The 25494-nt window shown below is 36.7% G+C and overlaps 1 protein-coding gene across 13 annotated transcripts in view; it reads right to left on the bottom strand.

The window, feature by feature from the left end:
• Positions 1-3160: 3160 nt before the first annotated feature.
• Positions 3161-25494, bottom strand: part of CARF (calcium responsive transcription factor) — a 43293-nt gene continuing 20959 nt past the window's right edge. For 9 of the 13 annotated variants that reach the window (XM_084523052.1, XM_084523059.1, XM_084523057.1 and 6 more), the window contains 8 exons: positions 24192-24312; positions 23204-23347; positions 22519-22752; positions 21953-22115; positions 20953-21028; positions 17050-17180; positions 15238-15604; positions 12268-12947 (listed from right to left, as the gene is read on the bottom strand). In XM_084523052.1, the coding sequence (XP_084379178.1) occupies positions 12829-12947; positions 15238-15604; positions 17050-17180; positions 20953-21028; positions 21953-22115; positions 22519-22752; positions 23204-23347; positions 24192-24312 (1355 nt within the window). In that variant the 3' untranslated portion in view covers positions 12268-12828. Of the gene's footprint in view, positions 4098-4446; positions 4604-5474; positions 5577-5714; positions 5881-6605; positions 12948-15237; positions 15605-17049; positions 17181-20952; positions 21029-21952; positions 22116-22518; positions 22753-23203; positions 23348-24191; positions 24313-25494 lie in introns of those variants that run through there. The other 4 variants (XR_014694183.1, XR_014694184.1, XR_014694185.1 and 1 more) reach the window with 4 other exon arrangements.

Genomic DNA, 25494 nt, shown 5'->3' with positions numbered 1-25494 from the left:
AAACACATGCATTGCCACCAAGAAAGAGGTAAAGGAAGAAAACTGAAAAGAATTAATTTAGATAATAGGAGGTGAAATAACCCTGTAGAACATCTTAGGTCACAATTTTCAGGTAGCCTTTTTAGACTTCTCTCTAATCATTACTTCAACTTTATAGTATTTAGGAGCTGAACAGAAGGTTCTTTTAGTTGTGCAAGAACTCTTCCCAGGAATACATAAATGGTCCACCATAAGTGATTTATGTGGGTTGGTGAGTTTGTGACTAATTTATAACGTAGATTTCAATGAGTGACTGCTTGGCACAGAAGCAGCAAGACGAAGTAACAGCCATGCTAAATGCTGAAAGCTCTTTCAACACACAAGCAAGTTAGCTGACACTTCAGGAAATAAGTATTTTTAAGTGACTGTCTGTAAAACAGCTGTACATACTATAAACAGTTTAATGCTCTTTTCTCATCAACTACAAGAGCTGTCACATTTGTTCATGATAGGATTGTTCAAAATGGCTTTGTACAGTTGTTTATAACAACTACTAACAAATGACTGTTGGACAAAAAGACTATAAATATATATAACTGTGTGTGCATTATGTGAAGCCATATATATGGAAATAAATTTCAGGTTTTTTGCAACCTCAGAAATACAGCCACTTCCTAAATTTGCTATTTGCCTAACGCATACAAAGCGGCCTCCTGCCTAAAGAGCTGACAACAGCTTTAGAACTGCTACTGTTAGTCCTTGCCCAAACCACACCCCACTCCCTTTCAAAACTTGGTGGCAAAAGTGGCCACCTCCCCTTCGTCCTCCCCCCCCAGAAACAGCTGGATGACTTAAAGGAGTTCAAGCAGCTCCTACCACCAAGCTCCCACCTCTGCTGTCTCTTGCAGAGTTGCTCACTGATTCTCCTAAAGTCTTTTGTTCTAACATGAAGACATTAAGAAAAGTAGGCCTTGTGCCCGTCTTCATTTTTTTTCCTTGTTCTCTCACCTGCTGGGTATTGAGATGATGACTGTGTCCCCTGCCAACATTCAATAGCTCTGCAGCTGTTGTTTTCCTAAAAGCAGCACCTTCAGCCTGTCTCATTTGCTTGTCCCTGTAGATGACAAAAAATTCTCAGCAGGGCATAGACTTTCCAAGGAAAGAGTGGATTCTTAGACGCTACTACTATTATTATAATTCTTATTTAAGTCAGTTATCTACTGCCAGAAAAAAAAAAAAAATCTAATTAAAAACAAGCAGAAACGTTTCAGTGGGTTTTGGATACCTCACTGTGCTAGTTCCTTAATCCTTCCTGACACTGCTTGTCCCTGTATATGTGATAACGTCATAAACACAGATTAGAACTTCAAGCTGTGAGTTAGCAATGAGAACCAATGATCCAAAGCAAAAAATCATCTGCTTTTCTCGTGCGTTATATTAAAATACTAAGTCAAGCAAATACAAACAAAATAGAAAAGTAAAGATACTTATGCATTGAAAAACAGTGATTTTTAAAGCAAATGTGTTTCTTATGATACTGCTTTGTTAAATCAATGTTAACACTCCTCTCTGACGCAAATGAATTAGCCCACTGGCCCATTCAGTCAAATAGCCTGCCTCTTAAAGATGTCAGTACTATATTATATCAGCATGAAGTGCAAGGCATGTTGCCTTTCTTAGTTCACCACAGAATTTAGTTTCATCAGTTTATGGTTAGCTTTTACTCTCTACAGTAAGAGTTTAGATCACTTCTATACAAAAAGACTAATGTAACTGTGGATAAGCTAAATTATGTTTGACTTTCATACTACTCTGTGGACATGTTCTTTTTGGATTAACAATGTATTTGTAAAGATTTCTTTTTTTTTGATTTAAGTCACTATTTTAAATTGTTTATTGGAAATCTCTTTTTTAAAAGGAATAGAGAAACTGTCGATTTATCTTTGGAGTACATACACATTGCTGCATGCGCCTTTATCATTCTGTGAATGATTGCAAAAAGAAAAACATCCTCATATCCCACCAGCATGCTTTAAATTAGCTCAGGAAAACATCTTTTGAAGAGAAAATTTCAAGGGTATCAGTTAATACTAGTTCTTGTTCTGCACCAGATTTACCTCTGAGTACCAACCCCGAACTAGAGTCCATCACCACAGGGGTAAAAACAAACAAACAAAACAAATAAAAAATACCCCTACATCATTACCAGTTAGGCTTAGATTTGAAACAATAACCTGGTCTACACCTAGACACACTGTCTATAAAGAATTTAATAAACAAATTATTTTTCTATTAAATGATGTACTGTAGACTGGAAATGATCTATTTACCTATTTAAATAGTAGCTAAATTCACAATACATGAGAACAGGTCAGATCAGTTTGGTGCTTTTGCTGCTTTAGTTTTAAGTACATATATTACAAATGCCTAACTCTTGTGAACAATTAGGTCCCCAATTTCTTGCAGAATCTTATGTCAATATATACATCCTAGACAAAGCCCATCATCTCATTTTTCTTTCAAGGTATTAGAGAAGAGACTTCAGCTTCTCTTGGGATTTTTTTCCTCCTCAGACAGCAGCATGTTAGAAGTACAATAATTACTCAAGCACATCTCATAAATAAGCAAGAAGCATCACTGACTCAGAGCACTTGTGTATACTGTAATTGTGCGTGGCAGTCAAAACTCTGGAAAAACTAGCTGATCATTACAATATTATGCCCAAAAGGTAATGTTTTTGTGAGTCCAGTGGCAACTCCAGTACCTCATCTCTTCAGAAATTCTGGCCACTCAAAATTAAATATAGTTCTGGTTTCCCTACCCAAAACCATTTCTGCAGCAGTCAGAACCCCATAGCTCATTTGAATACAGTCACTTCTGTGCTAAAAAGTGCTGTCAAAGAAACAAGAATTCATCCATTCCAAAAGCAAAACACTGATGAAAGAATAAATTTAGAATATCTGAACTTTCTCTCAAATGTCTTTTGATACTTACTGTCAGTATTTAAAAACTATTTCTGTTAGCAAATATATGAAACAAAACTTACCATGAAGAACTTGTGTATTATACTTTACTGTGTTAACTATTAATTGGATAAAAAAAGATCCCACACAGGGTGCACAAAGGAGTTGAATACTAAGTAAATTATGATGAAGCCAACAGAAACCAAACCCACCACAGATTAGTATTTTACAAAGTACTTTATTTACGAGTTCCTTCTGCAATGGTTTATAATCACTACTTCTGTTAGCATGCCCAGAATAAATGCAATACCACCAAAAGTATCAGCCTTTGGTCAACGTCTGAAAGACCTTACCTTACTAATAAATATTATGCTGATCGACTGTGATCTTTTTTAATCACCTATCCACAGCAAAACTGTTCCATTTTGCAGCTGTTACCTAATCTCTCTAGTAATACCTCAGATCATGTTGCAAAGAAGTTCACATATCTGAAAGAGAAGTAGTAGAGACATTTTTTTCATAGATCGAGTTTGCTGGGAAAAAAAAAAAAAAGTAATAAAATAATTGATTGTTTTACTGTTGCAACTGATAAACCTAGGTTATGGCTTCCGAGGATGATAAATTTGGTTCCAGGGTAGTCTTCGTAGTAGTTTTTTAAATGAAAGGTGCCGCATTTTCATGACCCCAACTACAGCATTCCAGGCAAATTCATTTTGCCTAAAATAAGTTCAGAAGTTTATGGAGTATTTCAGCACAAAAGACTTTTGGTAGTTGGGGAACACGTGTCCTTCAAGAGGAGCTGGTGGCTAAGTACTCATGGCTGATCCTGACAACTGCAAAACGGGGAATTCCTCTCTCTTTGATAGAACCTCAGGAGACACGAGAATCGTTATTTGCATTTCATATAAGGACTTTACATAGCCAAGACAATTTATAAAATATATTATACAATAACTAAACAGTAAAACAATAGTCAAAAGTGAGTGATATCACTGGAAGAAATTACTTGAAGTTACAATGACAGTGCAATCCGTTTTGAAGCTCTTCCTGTAATTTATTAGCTAAGAAGTCTTCTTGGTCCACCACAAATAGTTTTGTGTCCTCCATACAAACAGCTCTAATGATTTGCCATGTTCATTTAACAGAGAATCTTCTCTTCATGGTGAGATGTGGAGAAAGAGAAAGAAAAAAATAAACTTAGTTAATGCTAGGAAGTTGATTCCATCAATTTTGTATTCCAAACAGTGTCCCTACTAGAAAACAAGGAGTAAGCCATCTCACCTAGGACCCTATCTAGATACCCTTAGAGGAAAGCACCAGATATTCTTGGTAGGTGGTCAAAGAACCCACATACAAAACAAAAACTTATTTTCTAAGGAAGTTCCCTTCTCACTGCAACAGGAAAATGCTCTCTGAAAAGTACTGGAACATAAATCTCATTCCCAAACTCTGCTTATTTCTTCTCCCATGCATGGACAGTACTTTCACTAAAAATTCTGCTCACCTCTAACTTTATCCCCTTCAGAAGGGCAGCTAGATATAATGCTGTGAAGATGCTGCTACCACCCTCATCACTTACAAGAGCAACACTACCAAAGTAAATGAAGTGTAAAGTACTGCTGCAGCATCCTTTCCTCGGAATGACTCCTCCACACTTGAACCTGTAAAACAGAAATATGGTCGATGTTCTTCTCTACAAGAAATGTAATGGATTATACAGGTTCATTGACTTTGCAGCTGAGATTTACTACAGTGAAAAAGTGAATGAGAACTTGAAAGGCCCAACCAGAACACATTCAGAGATACAAGTCCCAATTTAAATAGGATATACTCCTTTCTATGCACAGAACAACTCTTTAAAGAGAGAAATTTGGTCCATTTTGCACCCCGCCTAACAGATTCAAGGCAGTATTTGTTTACAGTGATCAAAGAGATCTGAAGTATTTGCCACTGTGACTTGAGTTCTAATAGAAGTTTATAGTCAAGTACTTATGGAATTACCCATGAAGCCCTGTAAACCAAGTAAGAATTGCCGAAATTTACTCTTGAGAATCAGTTGCCAGGAAGAAACACTTTGATTAGTCCAGTCCATCTGAAACAGTTGAGATATCCCTTCATACATTTCAAAGTACCACCTCCTCCTGTATCACCACAGCCCACTACCTTCTAGGCTAGGAAATACTGTGAGAGGTTCACAACTCATAACTGAGAAGGTGCTGTGGGCTGACTGGCCCACCCAGCCACTCTCCCACTCTACCTTCTCAACAGGATGGGGAGAAAATCAGCAAAGAAAACCCACGAGTTCAGATAAAGACAGGGAGATCATTTACCAGTACAGTCACAAGCAAAACAGTCTTAACAGGGGAAAGTTAATTTAATTTATTGCCAATTAAAATATACTTGGGTAGTGAGAAATAAATACAATTTAAAACAATACCTCCCCACCCACCATGCACCCCACACCAGTTGTAAAACTGGTAATACCCTCATTCCACAGATCTCTTCTCAGTAGGAGATTAAGAAGTTTCTCACCTCCATCTCCTTCCAAGTACAAAACCTCAGGTGTGGTAGCAGCTTTGTCAACAACCAAGAACTGCTGTTATACCAGTTTGCATTCAGAAGATAACTAGCACACTGAAGATAAAAGCAAATAAACATGGTTACCATTTTAGCTTTTATTATATGTGAGCTCAGAGCATAAATAGCACCAAGATCAGCTATAAAAAAAACCTGCATACTGAAAAACAACAACAAATACCAACCCACATTTACCATTCAAAGGGAACCACTTCAGCCAGAAGAAACTGCAATCTTGAGCTGCAACTTTGACAGCTGTCTCCTGGAAGCAGCTTCACAGAAACTTCACTTCCTCTTCTGTTCTTTCTCCATTCTGATCTCTTGCTGGTTTTAGCTGGAGTATTCTCAGAGGTAAGTGATCCTAAGAAAACATCCAACACCCAGTGAAATAAGAGCTAAAAGCAGAAGCCAAGGAGGAAGCACCTGCACACTTCAGAAAACTGAAGAGTATCATCTTTACAAAACATACATAATTAATTCTCAATTCTCCTTTTCATTTCATTTCAGCTTTAAAAGAAATATCTGATACACTGTTACATTTATCCCTGAAAAAGCAGTGCCCCATTTAAGTACAACTGAATTCTTACCAAATTGCTTTAGGAAGTAAACACTGGACACTCAGATCTGACAAAAGAATTTCTAGGCCACGTTTGTGCCTAATTCCCAAAACCATAGTTAAACTGCATGTTTTTTGTTTGCTTTTTGTTTGTTTATTTGTTTGTTTGTTTGTTTGGAGGGGGTTGGGAGGCGGTTAAGGCAATTGAGATTTCTTTTCCTCCCACTGCTAACTGGTGATTTTTCTCAAGTTGTTTAAAAAAAAAAAAGGAGGGGGGGTAACTGTGAGGAGCAAGAATGCCTGCTTTTACTATTACATTTTTAAGTTGCTTATTCCTTCTCCCAGCTCCCATTCCTAACACAGCTTAAATACAGCATGCTTGAGGGTATCTGTTCTAAGTGCTGCCAGTTATCTCAGACCGTGGACACAGCCCATCAAGTTTTCATACGGGAAGACTTCCATCTTCATGGTGGAAAGCAGAATTCTACAAGCCATCCTTGAGGAGAAAAAAATGAGGAATTCTGCCACCAGTAAGAACACAAATACAGCCAACACTTCTTGAGAGCTTTTAAAAAAGTTGTTTTTTGTTTTTTTTTTTCTTCTGCTCAAGAAATACTACTGGACACGTGCACAGCCTCAGAATAAATCCATAGCTTAGTTAGAGCACAGATTAGAATGACCAAAGCCACAGCGGAAGGCTTCCTCAGTTTTTGAGACCTGACCATTTTTGATGCCATTGGTTTCACTAATCTAACACAAATTCCACACACAAAATTTGTTTTACAATTTACCTATATCTAGACTTGACATGACTCGGCTGTTCATAAACTATGGTTTGCAGATGTTGTCATTGCCATGCTGTTAAGTGGCCAGGTCAGATAACGCGAATGAAAAGGAATTGCCTTCATGTTATGGGAGAGGTGGTACATAGTGATTTGCAAACAGTGTTAGAAGACCACCTACAGATGAACAGAATTGACAGACCTTTGAGGGTCTGAACATGTAGGTGTCAAAGGAGTGTTTCTTGTTCTGGACAAAGAGAGCAAAAAATAAATTGGAAAAGGCTTTTTTTTTTTTTTTATGTTAGAAGGGTTAGAAGGATATACTAACATTCCTTCGTAAGAAATTTTTGCAGAACTAGGACATCACACACTAAGTTGCCACTTACTCCGTAAAAAGCATACATCTGAGAGGCCTTTAGACCTAAACTCACCACTTGCAAAATATTTACCTTACAAAACATTTACTTTAAGAAAATGAACACTCACAGATCAGGAGGCACCGCTGGCCTACAGTTTCAATATACCATACAAAGACAGCAATGCATGGATGACTATTCATTAACATTTTGGTAGAAACTCATAACATTGAGATCTGTCTAGGCACTAAGTATGTCGTCAAGGAGAGCAAAGTGAGATAGCAATTTTAATACTTATTGGAGAGACTGACTTTTACTCTATGTCAAAAATATTTTTTGCTTTTGAAGAATAAAAGCTTTATAGAAATTGTGTTGTCAACCTTTACTCTTCATTTCATTCCTGCACGTCCTCCCATAAGACCTTACACACTGTCTTCATGATTGTCCTTTGCAAGATCCCTTTGGACACGAACACTCAGTATTTGTCCTCAAAAATCTTCCAAGTGTTTACAATCATTCCTTTAAAGGCTTCTCAGAAATCACATCAAACCACTTCAGAAAATAAACATATCGTTTATCACATTGGTTAGAAATGGAAGGAGATAGTAAGATGTAATATCTTACGCTGGAAAAGAAAACAAACCCACCCACACTTCCTGTCACATGAAGGGATTTCTGCCTTTCCCTCTTTCTCCCCCCATTTCATACCTTAGTTGTTGCTTGCTGGATAGACCTGCTGGATAGCTTCTGAGGTAAAAAACCAACACAGCCTGTTTTACACAATGTTTTTCATCTGTTAATGAGGCGTACTTATCCCATCACTGCAGATGGGATAGGCTCTAAAGTTTATTCCCAAGAAAGCTTTGTTTGGAAGGGAAAGGCAGATCAAGGAGGATCTTCTCATCAGAGATCCATGAAGAGTGGTGGCTTTTCAAACCCTCATCCTCTGCTACACCACATTTTCTGTCCCTAACAGAACACATTCTTTGTGTCTAATCTTAGACCATATCTGTTTGAATAAGCTTAGGGGAATAAATTGTAAGTTTGCCAACACACAGCCAATTTAACAGCCAGCTACTATCCACAAACAGAATTAGGAACTCAAGTGGCACGAATAAAAAGAGGTCAGTTTGGCAATATAAAGCCCTAACAGTAGGCAGATATGATCCTTATCCCCTTGTTTTCTCAAGTAACAATTGTCCTGTGAAATATGGCGCCCTGATGATCATCCAAGTATGGCCAAGTCAAAAAGCAAAGAAAAACATTAATTAAAGGAGCACATGGACTTATGATCCATTGGAGACAAAGAAAAACTGACAGAAGCAAATCTCACCAGTATTTACTTGTGCAGTGAACTCACTGCTTTCAACAATATAACAGTTATACACGAAGTATCAGAGGGCCTGAGGGTAAAGGACTTGCATGGAAGCTCTAGTAAGTTCGATGGAAGAGACTTGGCTGGAGACTGAGTGTGCTTGAGGTAGACAGAGCTGAAGTCAGAAGGATGACTAGAGCAGCAAGTTAATTCTATTGAGAGGAAGATGTGTTTTCCTTGGTAACATGTAAAGAAAGAGAGGCTACACTCCTGGTTGCAGCTCAAAGAGGAGCTTCTTCTTGCCATTAGAAAATAAAGACGTGTGTCTCAGACTAGTGGAAGACATTGAGTTGTCTTTGGTACTCTCCAAAACTTGAGCGGCTCTGTTGGTTTTGAGGGCAGGACAGGTTTCCTTTTCTTCCATACATGTAAATTTCCACCATGATCTCACCCTATCCACTACTGTCTCTGATTCTAGAACTGTGCTGAGCCTTTGTGATGGTCTTCTAACCCCTTTACCAGGTCTATGACCTCCCCCAACACAGCCTTCTCCAACCGTCCCCACAGGCACTCATCTTTCACACTTTCAGGACCTTTTTCCACCTAGACTCCCTGGACTTGTCCTAGTTGTTCTCCTTCTGCCCCAGCAACCACTGCTTTCAAGTAGCTCTTGTATTTCTCCCCTCAAGTCCCCATAACCACAACACAGATAATTTCTTTAAAATAGAAAGTAGTTTACATTTGAATAGGAGTACTGTACATTAAATTACTATATAAATATATAATATACACATACATATTCAAACATTTACATCTCTAAACTCTGTACAAGCTGAAACAATCTTCATACCACATGACCAAGTTTGGGTTTTTGAGCAGTGCAAAAAGGACTCATTGATACCACTGGTTTTCATCCAACAGGCTGCTAGCCTTGAATAAGAGCCACAGATGTGTGCCTTACTGTCTTCTCTATGTTTTTGCAAAAAAAAAAAAAAAATTTTTTTTGCATGCACATACATAAGTACAGCCTTTCTTGTCAAGCCAACCAATCAGCCATATGGATAACCAACAATGTGAATAGATTGGAGAATAATTTGTTCATTTACAGTGATATGGAAGCTCAGGGTTTCTAGGTTTGCAAAATGAACACTTGAACAAAACAACAAGAAGACAAAGAAAACATCAGAAAAACATCTGCAAATCTAACACAATGTCATAATTAACTACTTTGAACCAAGCTACATAGTTTTCTCAGTAAAAAAATCAACCTTATGCATTCGAGTCAAACAAATTTAAGTGCATTGAAAGTGGTATTGTTTACAAGTAATTTTTTTTCCCCAAATATGTGAGAGTTTCTCTGTAAACTTTAAGAGGACATTAGTGAACTAATAGGTTAATCTGAATACAGGTGCTGGACATGGCTGATCAGTCAATGCTCCCAATTAGAAACACGCACAAAGCAAATGTAAACATACTCTTCAAAGAGGAAATACAATACTAACTTAAAAGACAACACAGTAACAAACTGGAATATGTATTTAGATGGTAAAGAACTGAAATTTGGTGAAAATGAAGGAAGCTGGGAAAAAGTCAGTATTATCTGAAGAATCATTTCAAATAAAATTATTCTGTGAACAGAATGACAACTCTCATCCCCAGCTTTTAAGAACAGGTAAGTCTTTTCATCATCTTCAAATATCTCCCAACTTTTCATTCTATTGTTTTCAGGGTACCAGGCAAATTAGGCTAGATTCTAACATTAATTTAATTGCCTGTAACTCAAAAAGACTGAAAGATTTCCTCCACTTGTGAGCACTAAAAAAACAGAAGTACCTTCAGAAATATTGTTCAGCACAGGATTTGATTGTAGCTAATGGTGGGAAGAACAGTGACTGTTAAATAACAGATCTGTTAATGAACTGATGATGAGTGATGAACTGATGGAAATGTAACTTCTCTTTCCTTATGTTTTTATACCAGCCACGAATCTATTGTCTTCTTTAAAGAAAACTAGAACTGAAACAATCTATTGCTGGTCATCATTAGCTGCCAGCTTATTTCAAGAATAAGCATTCTGAAAAATGAGGAACAATTCTTCAAAAAAAAAAAAAAAAAAAAAAAAAAATAATATTGAGAAAGATGCTATTTTGGAATGCCTTAGTTTATGAAAAACAGAAGGTGATGGAATCACTGAATATAGCAGTGTAGAAGGAGGTACCCATCCTGGTATATAATTACTAAATTTGAAAATTAAAAAATGACTGCTGCCTGTGTGCACTAGAACTACAGCAGAGAACATCCATTCTGGACATAGTTTCACAATTAACAACAGCAAAAATACAAAAGAGTGAGCCTTGTGGGATTGACCTACCCAGAAACGAGTGTCACACCATGAAACAAGTCAGTGCAGAAACAAGTATGAGAAATTCCAAAGAACAGAAGATTCTCTATGCACTTGCATATACTGGCTCTTATTAAGTAAGAGCATGATCTGTTGGAAAGTTCTGATTTAAGCTAACCAGTACATATTAGCTTTTAAATGAACAGCATTAACAGTAATATGAATAATGAATAGCATTAACAGTAACAGTTAACCTCACAGAAGCTAATATATATTTTAAGGTAAGATTAAGCACCTACCTAACAGATGCTGCTTGCAAAGGTATTAGGAACCCAATTTCAATGTATTAGGAACCCAGTATTTTACGAACCCAATTTCAGTGTGACTTTCAAAAGTTTTAGCTTTAAATATGCAAAAGGAAAATAAAAATTAATATTAAATAGTCACTATTTAAATGAGTTTTGTGAATGTCTTATACGCATATTAATAAATGTAGCAATTTAAAAATGTTAATCTTTAAGTTCATGATAACCCTAACACTTTCTCTACACATAGGTCAACCCATCTTTTTCCTCTTTTTTTTTTTTTGTTTTGAGAATGGAAAAGAGAAACTCCTCCAATTGCATTCTTGTACATCATACAGAAAAATATCAAATTTTATGACCAAGTTCTCAAGTACTTAGCAGGAACCACTGGTATTACTGTACTATGGATGCTGCTCTAAAGATTCAGCATCTGAAAAAAACAGTATAATTTTTTGACTTGATACCTATGTCAGCATCAGTTTCATTTATTTTATTGCTTTAAATGGATTCCAATTATTATTATTTTTTTTGAAAAAGCATTTCTATCACAGATAACAAAATTCAGTCCTTGTTACTTATTATGGCTTTGACTTAAGTGTTGCCAAAAGCTGTCTCTTGACCATATTCAACTTTTTAAAGATTTCTGGTAATTATTTAAATAATACAGACCACTTCAGTCCTAGAACTGCTACTACTGAAAAAGACAAGATTGTTTTCTGAATGTTATAGTGATAACATCTATTGCTTAGATTTACATTATTACTTGCTTTGTTTTCTTGGGCCTCTGTGTTAGTAAAGTATCTGTAAGTCATATATCACAAATGGCAGTAGATTAAGTTGTATTTATGTGAGCTGATAGCTTAAGTGAATAAAGCAAAAGGTAGAGAAGCTGAAACTGCAGCATCAATCATTTTCTACAAGACTCCTGCTTTTAGATGTTACGACCAACTGTTGTTACAGTACCAGTGCAAATGCTGACAAATCTCATTATAAAGCTAGAACATAAGTTTAAAGATATCAAAGTTGAAAACATTCACTGTTACAATTCAGACTTGTATTCATCATACAGCTAAGTTCACCTGGCAACCTCACCTTTTTCCTCTCTTTGGATCTTCACATCATTAACATTATGATCGGGTCAAAGTCGCTTTTCTTAAATATCTGTGTCCTTCGTCACTTTGAAATGTACCATCTTCAACCTTCATTTTGTCACAAAACTATTGATGCACTGATACACTTTGCTGTTGGATTCTGTGGTCTGGGAGCTGGCAGATTTTATGGTCTCTATAGTGCTGTAAGAGTCGTGGGTCTCAAGGAGAAATGCAAACCCAGCATTTTAATGCATATTCTAAAACTAATTATGGAAGACCTTCAGAAATGCTGACCAAAATGGGCCATGTGGATAGCGTCCAAACTACTCAAAATATGAAATAAAAAGAGCTGGTGTTCCACATGGTAACTGGATGACCTGGAAATGGCAGTGAGTCACATCAATTGTATATCAAAACAGCTGTCTGTCAGAACTAATGTATAATATGCCCAGTCTGAATGTCACAATACCATTTTAAAAGAATGGCATTACTTAGAGTACCTGCCTTTCCTTCCAAGACACTTAGAATCCTCTGCTTTGAAAAATCCTTTAGTCTTCACAGATTTAAATAGAGGAGGATCTCTGGCAGTCTCTGATTTTATCTGGCTCCATGGATAATGCTTTTTCTCTTGGCTCTTCTTTAACATGGCTTACACAGATAACACCCTCTGTATTTTCTTCAGCTTAAAACAAAACAAAATCAAACATTAAAGTTCAAACTCCACCGATAACACTTCAGCCCAAATTACTGCATACATTTAAGAGAAAAATAGTTCAGGAACTCAAGCTAATAGGTAAGTCATTTGTGAAGTTACCTGCTAGTTAGTTTGATAGTCAGTTATACCATGTACTGTTATGTAAGACATTGCAAACTTACATGAATTTACTACAGCAAGTGCCCTGGGAGTACAAATATTTAAAAGATTTCAGTCCCCCAAATGATGGTGCTACGTTTACTTTCCTCCCAAATGTCCTTTTCCTTCCCCGTGGAAAAATAAATCTACATCTTATGATTTTTTTTTTTGTTGTTTTTTGAAGGGGCTGGAATAGAGGTGTTATTGCTTAAAAATTTAATGCTAAAGCATGTTGATTTAAACAATGACCTAAACTTCAGGCATGACTGGCCACTGATTAGTGACTGCATATACATTTTCATCAGGAAATAGCTTAAGTTAACACGTGGTTAAGAGAAAGTCCAGAACATAAAAAATAACTTTAACCAAGCACACACGTGCACATACGCACACAGTAGAAAAAGTATCTTGAAATATAAACTGACTGAACTGGTAAGCAAGTGTTTCATCCAAATAATCTCTGTAACATTACTTCCTCTTCAGTCTAGAATGTTTTTTGTCCTCCTGCTCTCCAGATAAAGAACTAGGCTCTGGAAAGTAGGAACTGGATGGAAGTATCTGCACATTTTATAGGCAAGTTTTCCACATAACTTATGAATGGTACCAATATTCTCACTATTTCAAAATCCAGGGTGGTGAGATTGAGACGTTGAGCAGAAATCCCAAAGAACAGTGAGTTTAGTTCCTGCATTTATATAATTTAGATTTTATATTTGGCTACACTTCTTTTTGTAGAAACTAGTATTTCTTTTAAAAAAATAACCTCAAAACATTAATCACTTAAACAATTATTTGAGACGTGTCAATATCTTGATTGAACAAATGAAGGGTTAAACAACTGAATGAAGGAGGTACATTTGATAACTTTTCTGAAATTCTTTTAGCAAGAGGGAAAATAGAGTTTTTTTCAGAAGAGCAGAGACATCCTATTATGGGAAGGAGACAAGCTACACAGACATTTGAATACAGCCAAGAGAAAATTCTTAAAATTAGCTCTGACAATAACATCACAGCAAAATGTCCTAATGTTACTTCAACAAATCCAAATTTCTGCAGGTTTCCTCACATACCCTACGATTTCCTTTTTACTTGTTCATGTATTCTTTTATCTCAATTTTATTTATTTCACATAATTTAGTACAAATTAAGTTTTGCTGACCTGTAAAAGTCATCAGGACTTATAGGGATAATTATAGCTATGGCATTATGAAGGTGTAGGCAGATCTAGCATATGTTTACCTATATTTTTCTGCAAAACTGCTCAGGAGCCATCTTCTCAGAAATCACAGATGACAAGATAAAGTAATACAAAAATTAAAAAGCGAAGCATTGCACAGCTAACATCTCAGACACTCTGGGAAGTCAAAACAATATGTTGCACTGATATATATGCTCCATATCTAATAGGTTTTCTTCACATGGCGTAGAAATCTTTCTTTTTGAAAGTAACACTTCATCCTTAACCAGGTCCCATATCTGACAATTCAAAGACCGTATCTGTATCTGATAAAAGTGGTCTAAGGAGCCTTCTATTTTGACTGAAAGTTATTTAAGATGTTTAACATAAATTTTTAGAGAAGTATTTTCAGACAAGTTTGAAATTTCAAGCAATTATACAACTCCAACTGATCACTCCTAAAGCATATTGATGACTACAGGATCCTAGTTAAAATTTACTAAAAAAACAAAATCTGTAATCTGCTGGGATTGTGCAAAGAAAGAAGTCACCAAAAACCACATTTTTTTCCAAAAAGTCCTAACCAGATTCAATATTGGTTATTTTCTATTCTTATTTTTCCTAATAAAATGTTATGTTTGAAGATGATCATTTTAGCTAAATGCTAGGGTTTTTTGGGGGGGCAAGATTAGTGCTCATTAAATAAGATGATGGTATTTTTTTCAAAGGAAGTGATAAGTAGTTAAACTAAGCCATTTTTTACAACAAAGCCTACATGTATTTTACAGTCACATAATTTTACAGTAAAAAATAATTAAAGTCAACTGAAACAAGCCTATGCAGAGCATTATTAACACATTTGTCTACTTTGCTCTAAGACACATGGACCAAAACCCACTCTATTTTCTATATTTGTGTGTTATTGGGAAGAATGAAACTTACTAAGTGCAGGATGGCTATCCACAATCCGTACTGGAACAGTCTGTACATCTCCCAAAAGAATCTGCTGGACTCCTCCTTCCAGGCTTCTGGAATCATCTACCCCTTCAACTGCTACCAGCTGGCCCATGGTGACCAGACTCTGATTAGAGCCAGGTGGAGTCCCATAAGCAGAGTCAGCTGCACTATGCTGTGCTAGGCCAGCACCTGCTTGCAGACTGTGCCCCTGACCAAGTACTAGAGAATGGTTTGTTATTGCACTCCCTGTGGAATCCAAGAGACTTGCAGAGCTGGGAGGGGAATGATTATTTACAGCTATCAGGGCTGTTGATTCATTTGTGGAGGTAGAAGTTGACTGCAGCTGTAATCCCTGTGAAAGAGAAGGCAGAAGTACAAATAAACCAATACACAGCAGGAGTAATTTACATTTGATGACAAACATTTTGCAGTGCTGGAACTGGATAGCTTCTGACTATGTCATCTCTTTTGAACAGTCAATCTCAGCATCTGTGGACTAAACTTGTATTTGAAAAGATAATCAGACAATGGTGTCCAGCAGCATCTCTAAGACTACTTATGACCATAAAGCTCTAATTTTAGACTGAGATTCAGTTCCAAATTGTTATAAATGGCTCAGTCTTCAAAATAGAACTATAATCAAAGTTTATAATTTATTAAAGGAATAGAGGTAAGCAAACAGCACTGGGTGCACCGGGAGTCTCTGCTGTCTTTGTCTTTTAGTCATTCTTCAGCTTTCTCCTTAATCTCCTGGCCAGATATCAGAGACTTGCATAGTGTCCCATCCAACAGTCATAATAGTTAGCAGTTATTCTGAAACCCCCCAGATATCAGAGACTTCAAGGAAAAGCCTACAAATACATTTCCCTTCAAGCTCTCTATTGACATGAATTGCTAAAACATTCCTTTGCAAGATACAAGAACTATAAACATTAACCACTCTGTTTTTTTTTAGACTTGTCGTTATACAAGGGTATGTAAGACAGAAGGTCACATTCATCATACCACGTGGCCCTAGCATTGTTCCATATTGACACAAATCAGATGAACACATTTCACAAAATCATTCCCCAATACTGCCCATCCCCATGACGGGTGGGCACTAAAAGCTAAGCGTACTGCTTTAAAGGAGACTTGGGTAAAGACAAGGCTCTCTTCAGCATGAGAAGGAAACAGCAAGTAGAACAGCATTTTACTGCAGGCTGTATTTCTATGGAAGAGATGACACATTGGGGTTCAGAAGGTATGAAGGTAGCTTTTCAAAGACCATTGGGAAGAAGGTTAAGAGACCCAGATTTCAAGAGACAGAAGCTTTAGAAGCAGTTTGTTTGGCATGGCAGTCTTAACCTTACACCTCAGCCTTTCCACCTGGAAGTTCATACATCTGAGCTGAGAGCAGTTTTATGATTTTAACAGATTTTCTTATGAGGCTGGAGAAGGATTTAGAAGGAATGAGTTTGACTTATCCTCCCTCATTTTTGCAGCACTTTTATCATGAAATCACTGGAACATCTGGAAAATGAATAGGCGTTTGATTTGAGGCAGAAGCTCACTACTCTCATCTCCTTGGTTTTGCCTCTTGACATCATAACTTCAAAGTGGCAGTGAGATGCCCTGCACTACAGCTAGATGTGACATATTAGAGAAGCCAAAATAGGAATTGACAGCTATTGCAAGGTTGTTATTCCCTCACAGCCAGCATTTGGGATCAATAGTTGAGGAAACTTGGTATTTTCAGCTTGCCTTCAGCACTCCCAACACAGAAGATCTGACATTCTGTAAACAACTTGACTGTACCTGAAGTTGTGCAAATATCTTGGGCTGAAGTGAAGATAATGAAGACAACAGCTGAGCTGTTTCTGGTAGCAAGGACTCCCCACTCTGGTTGGATTCTCCTTTGGTGACGACTGACTCTGCTGGTGAGCTCCCTACAGTGCCAGAGACAATAAATAAACAGACAGTTGTAACAAACTTCCTCCTCTTGTTTAAAAGCCTCCCCTGTAAATGGAACAAGCCAAGCCCCTTTAACCTCAATACAGACACATAGATATGCATATACACATATATGCTGTTCTTTTTTGCAGAAGAGCTTGCAAAAAGAAAAAAAGTCTTATTACAAGAAAAAAGATACTGTTATAGGAAGATGGCACATCTCTGTTGAGAGTGAAAAAGAAGCAGTTCTGCAGAACAACGTAATTATTCCCTACCCTGTGTGTTGAATTTCTAGTTTTAACATAAAAGCCAAAACATTTCTATCAAAACATCAATTAAATAATTGGATCACACATACACCTTCAGCAAGCGCTCAATAACAAACAGGCATCAAAAGAAAGGACTGTCTTACAAAATAAAAATCTACACAGGAAATCCTGCAAGTCTTTTCGTTCCCTTCCAAAGTGTATTTGAAGAATTAGAACAGCTTCTAAGCGATATCACATCAAATATAATTTTAAAGAGAGACTATTTATTTGGGGGTCGTTCAGCCTACACATTCCAACATTTTCTGAAAATTCTTATTTAAAGCAAGAATGATTGACTTAATTTCCTCAAGACTTATGGAAATCAAGATTCACTTGTATCAATTTCTGGAAAAAAAAATCCTGTGGGATTATTCAATTTCCTGAGATACCCAGAATATTTTGGATAAAAGGTACACAGGTAAGAGTAGACACTGCTCAGCTTCCTGTTTTGCAGTTTCACTGCTATAGCTGTAAAAGACCTACTTGTCCTGTGCATATAGATTAGCCTATTGATTTTTTTTTAAATTTGAGAATAGTCAACAATATCAAAAAGCTTTCTAGAAAAAAAAATCAGACTAAGCTTCCATCAATCTGAGCAAATAGAGATATATTTTTCATCACATATACTGAGTTGCAAACTAACTTTTTATCCTAACTGACCATAAGATACACTCTAACTCTTCTTGAATAAAACTACTTCAAAGATTTAGCCTCTTTTTAATACTATAGAGAGATCTCATGTGTATGTGAATATTCACAGGTAGGAAGAGATAGTGGATTTTTCCTGAGATTGTATTCTACACCAATATGCCTAGGAATAAATCTAATAGATCACATTCTATTCTACTCACTCCTTACACTGCATGGATATTCGGTATGAATGCCACAAGTTTAAAAAAATACACACACACACTGTATTTTTTTCACTTGCCAGCATACTTCATAACAGATGTAAAAGGGAAAAATGACTTAAGAATTTTGATAGTGACAGTGTTCTTACACCTAGGAGTAAAGAGACAAAGTAGAATCATATGGTGAAGGATATTCTTCATACGCCTATCCCGAATTTGCATATTTTAGGCAAAGACATGGAGTTATGCACAGAAAAGGAAAGAAACAGCTGGGTCTTAGTTCTGTTATTGTTTGATTTCTTAAATGTAAATTTGTCCCTATTCAGCACAAGTTGAAATGAAAAAAAAAGTATACAAACAGTAGTTTGAGAAGTCAGTGTTGTTTTCCCTGCTATCACTTTACATTCTTAAACAAGAGCTGGTTTCAGTCAGCCTTCTTTTTTCACTAAGACTTGTAATATAATTATAATAATGTATCTGCAATGTGTACAAACACATCCTCACATAAATTTAAGTGGAGATGAGATATGCTGAAATTAGATTATCAGCTTATATTCACTGAATTGGCACACGTGCAAAAAGCCAAATGCATCCAAGATCTCTAACTTCCTCTAAAACCCAGCATGTGATCTCGCTGAATGGATGTTTACATATTTGATAAGCTATTTTGCCTTGGAAATCTATCTGTGAAAGATGAAAAAAAGCAAGAATTGATCTTTCTGAACCCTTACCAGCATTCAGACAGTTCATACCAAAAGTCAACTCTGCTGAGCCCTATGACAGTGGTTAAGGCACCACTATTCTGTTTCTCTCCATAAAAGCACAGTAATGGAAATATTAACATAGGTGGGTAAGTTTAAGCACAGTAAATCTATTTATACTGCAAATTCCTTCTTTTCTAAAAAGAAAAAGAAATATATATATATATTCACATTGAGCCTAAAAATTTACTTCTTGTCCTCTGACAGTTGTCAACACAAATTCGTGTCCTAAATGCTCCAAGTATATAGGATGCATTTCAGTTTAATTGGATTCATTGCAGCAACAACTACAATAAGAGTTGAAAAACAAAACAGAAGCCCAAGTTTACTCTTTTTACTAACTCTAAGTGAATTAATGTACATGGAATTGCTCAAGAGAGAAGTCATACTGAGCCAGAATTCTGGGGTTTTACTTTTCCTGCTATAACGATGATAAGAAATAGATCAGGGAGTGACAGGGGTCAAAAGGGGAAGATGCCCAAACACATCTGAACTTCTTCAGGCCAGAACTACAACGCTTCTTCAAGCAAGAACCACAGTGGAGGATAACTTGACTTGAACAAATCTTTAAGCGTGACAACTATGAGAGTGCCCCTTTGATCCCTGGGAGTTCTCTACCCACTGGAATAAAAAGTACTGAACACTATGTTCCAGTTAAATGAGGAAACAAGCTGGCACTGCCACTGACTTTAATAAAATTAAGAAGTCTGCAGTCTATCTTAATGTAATGCATGCAAATAATTAGACTCTTCTACCTTGCTGCAATCACATCTTGCTGCTAAAGCTGATTTTTCTGATGAGCATCATATCAAAGCTATTAAAGAAGGGATGCAGAAAATATCCACAAACATGCAGGGAAGTTCATTCAAGCCACACTGACAAGACAAAACATCCTTGAAAATGAAATGTCCATGAAATCTGGACAAAAATGTAAGAATATAATTATTTTAAATTTATTAACATCCACCATGATCCAGTAGAGTACCTCAACCTATGTGGAATCCTGACCACGTGGATAGCATATAGGTCTAGTTACAAACACCTTTACTTTTAGTACATGTTTTGAAGTTGAAGTAAAAGTAGCATGAAGCCGCTTTCAACAAAGAAAGTGTAATTACATGGTGTAGTGGTGTAAATACATGGTGTAATTAGCTTCTTTAAAAAAACACAATAGACCTTAGACCACAAACATGGACATAACAAGTTTCCATAGAAGTCTACTTTGTGTTTTCACGACATTATGAAAAACAAAGTGTTCTCAATTTTGACAATAAAATTACAGCATTAGTTGTTCAGATCCTGACCCTGGCAGTGGAAATCAACAAGTCAACAACTTCCTGAGAAGAATGAATCTCAGAATGCATTCAAGTCCTTTTTAGCAAAATATTTAAGAACATGCCAAGCAAAGACCATCATGGAATTCAGATACCCAGTTGGCCCCAGATCTATTACCTGAGTGATAGGAATATTTCTTCAGTAGGAAATTAATTTTCTTTTCCTACACAGGTGTTAGCACCATCATCCAAGGCAAAATGCTCTTTCAAAATAATCAACCCTTAAAAATTTTCAGTTGCTTGAGGATATGAAATAAAAAATAAAATTACAGTTTTCATACTTTTGTCAGCTACATCAGGGTTAAACGTTTTTTTCTGTATGTGCAGTCAAATAGTACAAACAAAAAAAGCTTGCCCTTCTCTGCCTCAAAACAGACAAACCAAAATAAACCTCCTTATATTCAGCTGAGTTAGAGAACTTGTCAGCAACCTCTCTGGATGGAAACAATTTCTGTGACATCGTTAACAAAACAAACCACATTTGGAAACAACTAAGTTATTAATACAGTCCTACCAGCTGAAGTTGGTGAGGCAAAAGTAACAGTCACTGTTTCTGTGAGAATGTTCCCACTGTCTGTGGTCCACTGCAACTGAAAGGAAAAAGATTGCAGTTCTCAGAAAGAGTCTGTTAAGTTTGTCTACTATAGGAACATAGGGTCAATTCAGGACCCACAAGAAAACAGTGGTTTTTACTAACTAGTGAATTTTGGCAGGTTTTGGTTTACAAAAATAAAACACTGCAAACTGTTTTTGTAATATGCACTATATCAAGAAGGCTAAAGTTATCTTGTGAAAATTTGAAGACTGAAATAAAAAAGTCAAACTATTTGGCTAACAAATATCACCCATTCATCTGGGACAAATGCAGTTTAGGGATAGGAGGGGAAAAATTATAATGCAGCATCATTTAATACTACACTTTTGCAAAACTGTTTTTAAATCAGCAATTCCTTTGCAGTCAACCTCATAACTGGAAAAACTAGGATCATTCTATCTCTTACTGCTCAAGAGGTGGAAGAAAATAAAGGAACAACAGAAGTTACCCAACATTCTGACATATCTACTTCAGGCTTATTTCACCTGCTACAAAGTGCATTCGATGCTGTACAAACCCTAATTTAGGTTCCACCTCAGACACACTTCATCCCAATTTTTCAAATATGGAAAAGGAGCAACTCCTCCAACACATAGATAACAACAAAGCCATGAATAAAATTTTCTGCTGCATGTCGACTTTTCCATACCACATGGCTTCCAGTTCATGCAATCATCATGCAAGAGTATCTTTTAATGTGTCAATCAACTAATAGCAATCTAATGCTGATGAGATAAACACTGAAAAGGTTTTATTCACATTTAATCTAGTCTTGCTCAGCAAGAGATTCCACTGAAAATATTGCTGCCAGAAATAAAAAGTCATAGAATTGTAGATGAAATGCAACTAAAAGTAAAAATTAAATGAGACTTTCAGTATTCGACCCAAGAATCAGAAAGAAATGCTAGGGCCAACGTACCGCTGCTGGAATGCTTTCTGAATTATACACCACATCGCCATTTCTCAGGGACTTCTGCACTTCATGAATGTGGTTCTTGATGTCATTCACAGTGGGGAAGAAGGACAGGTTATGCCTCTCTGGCACTTCATCAGGTTTGAATAATTCTCTTTCTACATATTTTCTGTCGCATGTTAAAGGACAATGAAATTAAAATTAAAATATGTATATTTAAGATCTATTGTGCTATTTCTTTGTTACAACTGCTGCTACCTTCACCCTCTCTTTCTTGTGTTCACAACAGAAGAGTATGCTAAAATAACTTCTGATCCAGTCCTCTGGGCATCTACTCTAGAGCTCAGAATTAAAAATCCCCATTTACTCAATTAACTTCAGAGTGGACAGTAGCTCTTAATGGTTGTCTATAATATGAGAAGACAAAATCTGGAAAAAAGCAGATTCTAACAACATATGGGAAGTACATTCTTTTACACATCAGTACTGCCATTTAACTGCAAACCAAATTAATCAAACGCAAAAGCAGGTATAGCACTACAGCTTCAGAACAATGCCAGACATCTCTGTACCTCAGTTGTTTCCTCACTGCATAGACTTGCTCTATTCCCTGAGACACCAGTTCTCTGATCTTGTCTGCCACTTGAGGATGAAGTCGGGAAGGCAGAATACAATTCTCATCTCTAGCAACTTCCTCCTCCTCCTCAGGAGAAGATGCAGAAAAGTGGGAGGGCGAAGAAGGGAGGCAGGAAGTTTCCATTTCATGATACTGGTGGGCTTGCTGAGTGGGTAACTGTACATACCACCTGGCAAGAAGGAAAGAGTTTCTATACACAATTCTCAAGCAAAGGCAGCAAAATGAATCTCTTGGGGAACAGACAGACAATCATAAATGACCCAGTTAGAGTGACGTAAGTCTTTACAGCTCCTCAGCTGGAAGATACTGCCCTTTAGAGCTCAGGGTCCTCTGACACCCTTCAGTGAAAAATAAAACAGGTTAAATATCCCAATACATTCAATTATTTCTACTTATTCCCTGCATGGAAACATCTGCTGAAGTTCCACATCTTAGCATTTAACACATTTACCAAGTGAAATAATCCAGAGCCATGAGTCTTACTGACATTGTTGAATTTATACTATTGATATTAAGCAAGAACCTTAATAAAGTAACTAAGAAAATCTAAATCCAAGCAAGCAAATTATTGCTGTATTTGCTTCATTGGTCAAGATGAAAAAAATAAATGCAAAGTTCACCTGAGGACACCACCAGCATCTATCAAGTTCTTCTTGAGCATGTTGAATGCTTTCTCCTGCTCCATTCTTATGATTTTCTTGTCAATTTTAGGGTCAGTAGGAACTCTGTACTCCAGAAACTTTTGAACCTTTTTAATATAGATCCTTCCAAGGGGAGGATAAAAAAAAAAAAAAAAAAGAAAAAAAAAGAAAAGAAAAAGAAAAAAGAAATTCCTTCAAATACACTTCACCTCCAGGGGGAAGGCAAAATCCCCACCTACTTCATATTGGATATTACTATAGAAAAAATTCAAGCAGAGCGTTGTTCTGGGGGCTGAAGAGCCTCTAAGAGAAATTAAGAGTTTTTAAACAGATAATCAATAGAGAGGGATGCAGGTGGATGCAAAGAGTCACATGTATGGTCCAGGCTGGAAGCCACTCAGCCAGAGTGGTTTTGCATTTCAGCAAAAATCCTCTGCCCCTCAGTAGCATAAAAGCACAACACCATTTCTGGACAGGCCGGAATTCACCCAGCCTGAAGCATAAACTGAGTACATACACATCTAACTGCACCCGTCAAAGTACGCACACCCTTAGCGCTGCAAAAAAACACAAGCACAGCACTAAAACCCAGAAGGATGCCCACGGATAAGTTTTTTTTTTGTTTGTTTTTGTTTTTGTTTTTTAAAAAAAGAAAAACAAAGATGACAGTCGGATAAGGAAGAAGTCCTCACCAGTGCTCAGACAGAGTGATTCCCACCTGTAGTTCATGGACTAACATACTGCTATTTTGCAGCTAGGCAACCTATCAAATGTCAGCCTCATTCAGTTTAATAGGACAGCATTTCCTCCTTCCCTCTATATGTAAATCAACCTCAAGTTATCAAGGAAATAAAGCTAAGAGCCACACTGCATGCTATAAGCTACCCCACAAACAGCACTCTGTCAATGTTCATGAGATTTATATTTTCTTAGGATGATGGTCAGTAGCTTTGTAGCCAATTCTTACCTTGCCGGACAAGTGGCTTTATACAGATGGCCAGAAATCCTTTCAGGCTCACTGGCTTTTTTGGGCTGAAACCCTTTCCTTCTTGGTCCATACTGGCACTCCATTACAATGGCTCTGCTTCCTGGGAACAGAAAGTAATTCACTCTATTTGAGCAACCACAGAAGTTGTTATAGTAAAACACTACCTATGGAATAGACAAGAATTCCAAAAAAGTTATTTCTGCTTAACAGACTTCTTCAGAAGGCAGTACAGTCAATTGTAGCAAGCATTCAAATACAGTGAAAACGCTTTTTTTCACAGCATGCAAGGAACACAGAGCACTTTAAAAGTGTTTCCCAAACCGCTATCACTTCACAACGCTCCTGGTAGATATAAAGGGGCAAAAGATTGGCTTCTGACCCTATCAACAACAGTAATTGACAATATGAGCAGCCTTGCTAGTTACCAAAGGAGCACAATATGTTGGTAATAAATACAAATAAGAGAAATAGAATCTCCAAAGTAACCAAGAAAATCCACAGCTGAAAGCAAAGGACTTTAATTAATACTTCAGACCATTCTGCCCCATAAATTCTTACCTGCAAATCTGACCTACCTTATCAGTTAAATAACACTGCCTCAGTGTGGCATACCCCCATTAACACAGACAGGCTCAAACAAAGATTGCTTAGCTCTAAATTTCATTCAGATACATGACTTATTCCAATCAGACCACTTACAAAAGGGGTAAGGTGCATAACAGTGTCTGTGGTCAAGAAGAGAACCTGTATCTGTCCCATATCATGTTTAGCTATCTATTACTTACATTTCATATACACCAGTCCACTGGCAGGGAGCTGCCTATGCCACAAATGATATAACCAAAAACTTTTTAAGGTATTACAACAGCAACATAAAGTGTTTCCATAAGACACTCAATGATTTAATGCCTGAGAACATGACATTATTAGTATATATACATATCAGTGCATGTAAAGAGAAGGAAAATTGTGCTTAACAAACATACCTAGCCTTTTCGGATTTTGTTTAAAAAATTTGAAATCAATTTGCTATGACTGAAAAGACTTCAAGAGCTTTAAGCTAGTCCTTACTAGTATGCATGTTAAACCCAATGTGATGGGGCTCCTGTTTTACAAAGTTATTAGCAATATACAATTTTTATTAAAACTAACAATCAAGATTTTATAATTACTTCATGTTTTATACTATGTAGGAACTACCCAGCTTCTCCACAGCAGAAACACAGCAGGGAAGGCATTACGGTTTGGTTCCACTTACACAGAAGGGATAAATTCCTTGAGA

This window comes from Aythya ferina (assembly GCF_964211825.1).
Source record: "Aythya ferina genome assembly, chromosome: 6".
NCBI classification, from domain to species: domain Eukaryota; kingdom Metazoa; phylum Chordata; class Aves; order Anseriformes; family Anatidae; genus Aythya; species Aythya ferina.
This window is presented reverse-complemented; position numbering and strand designations above follow the sequence as displayed.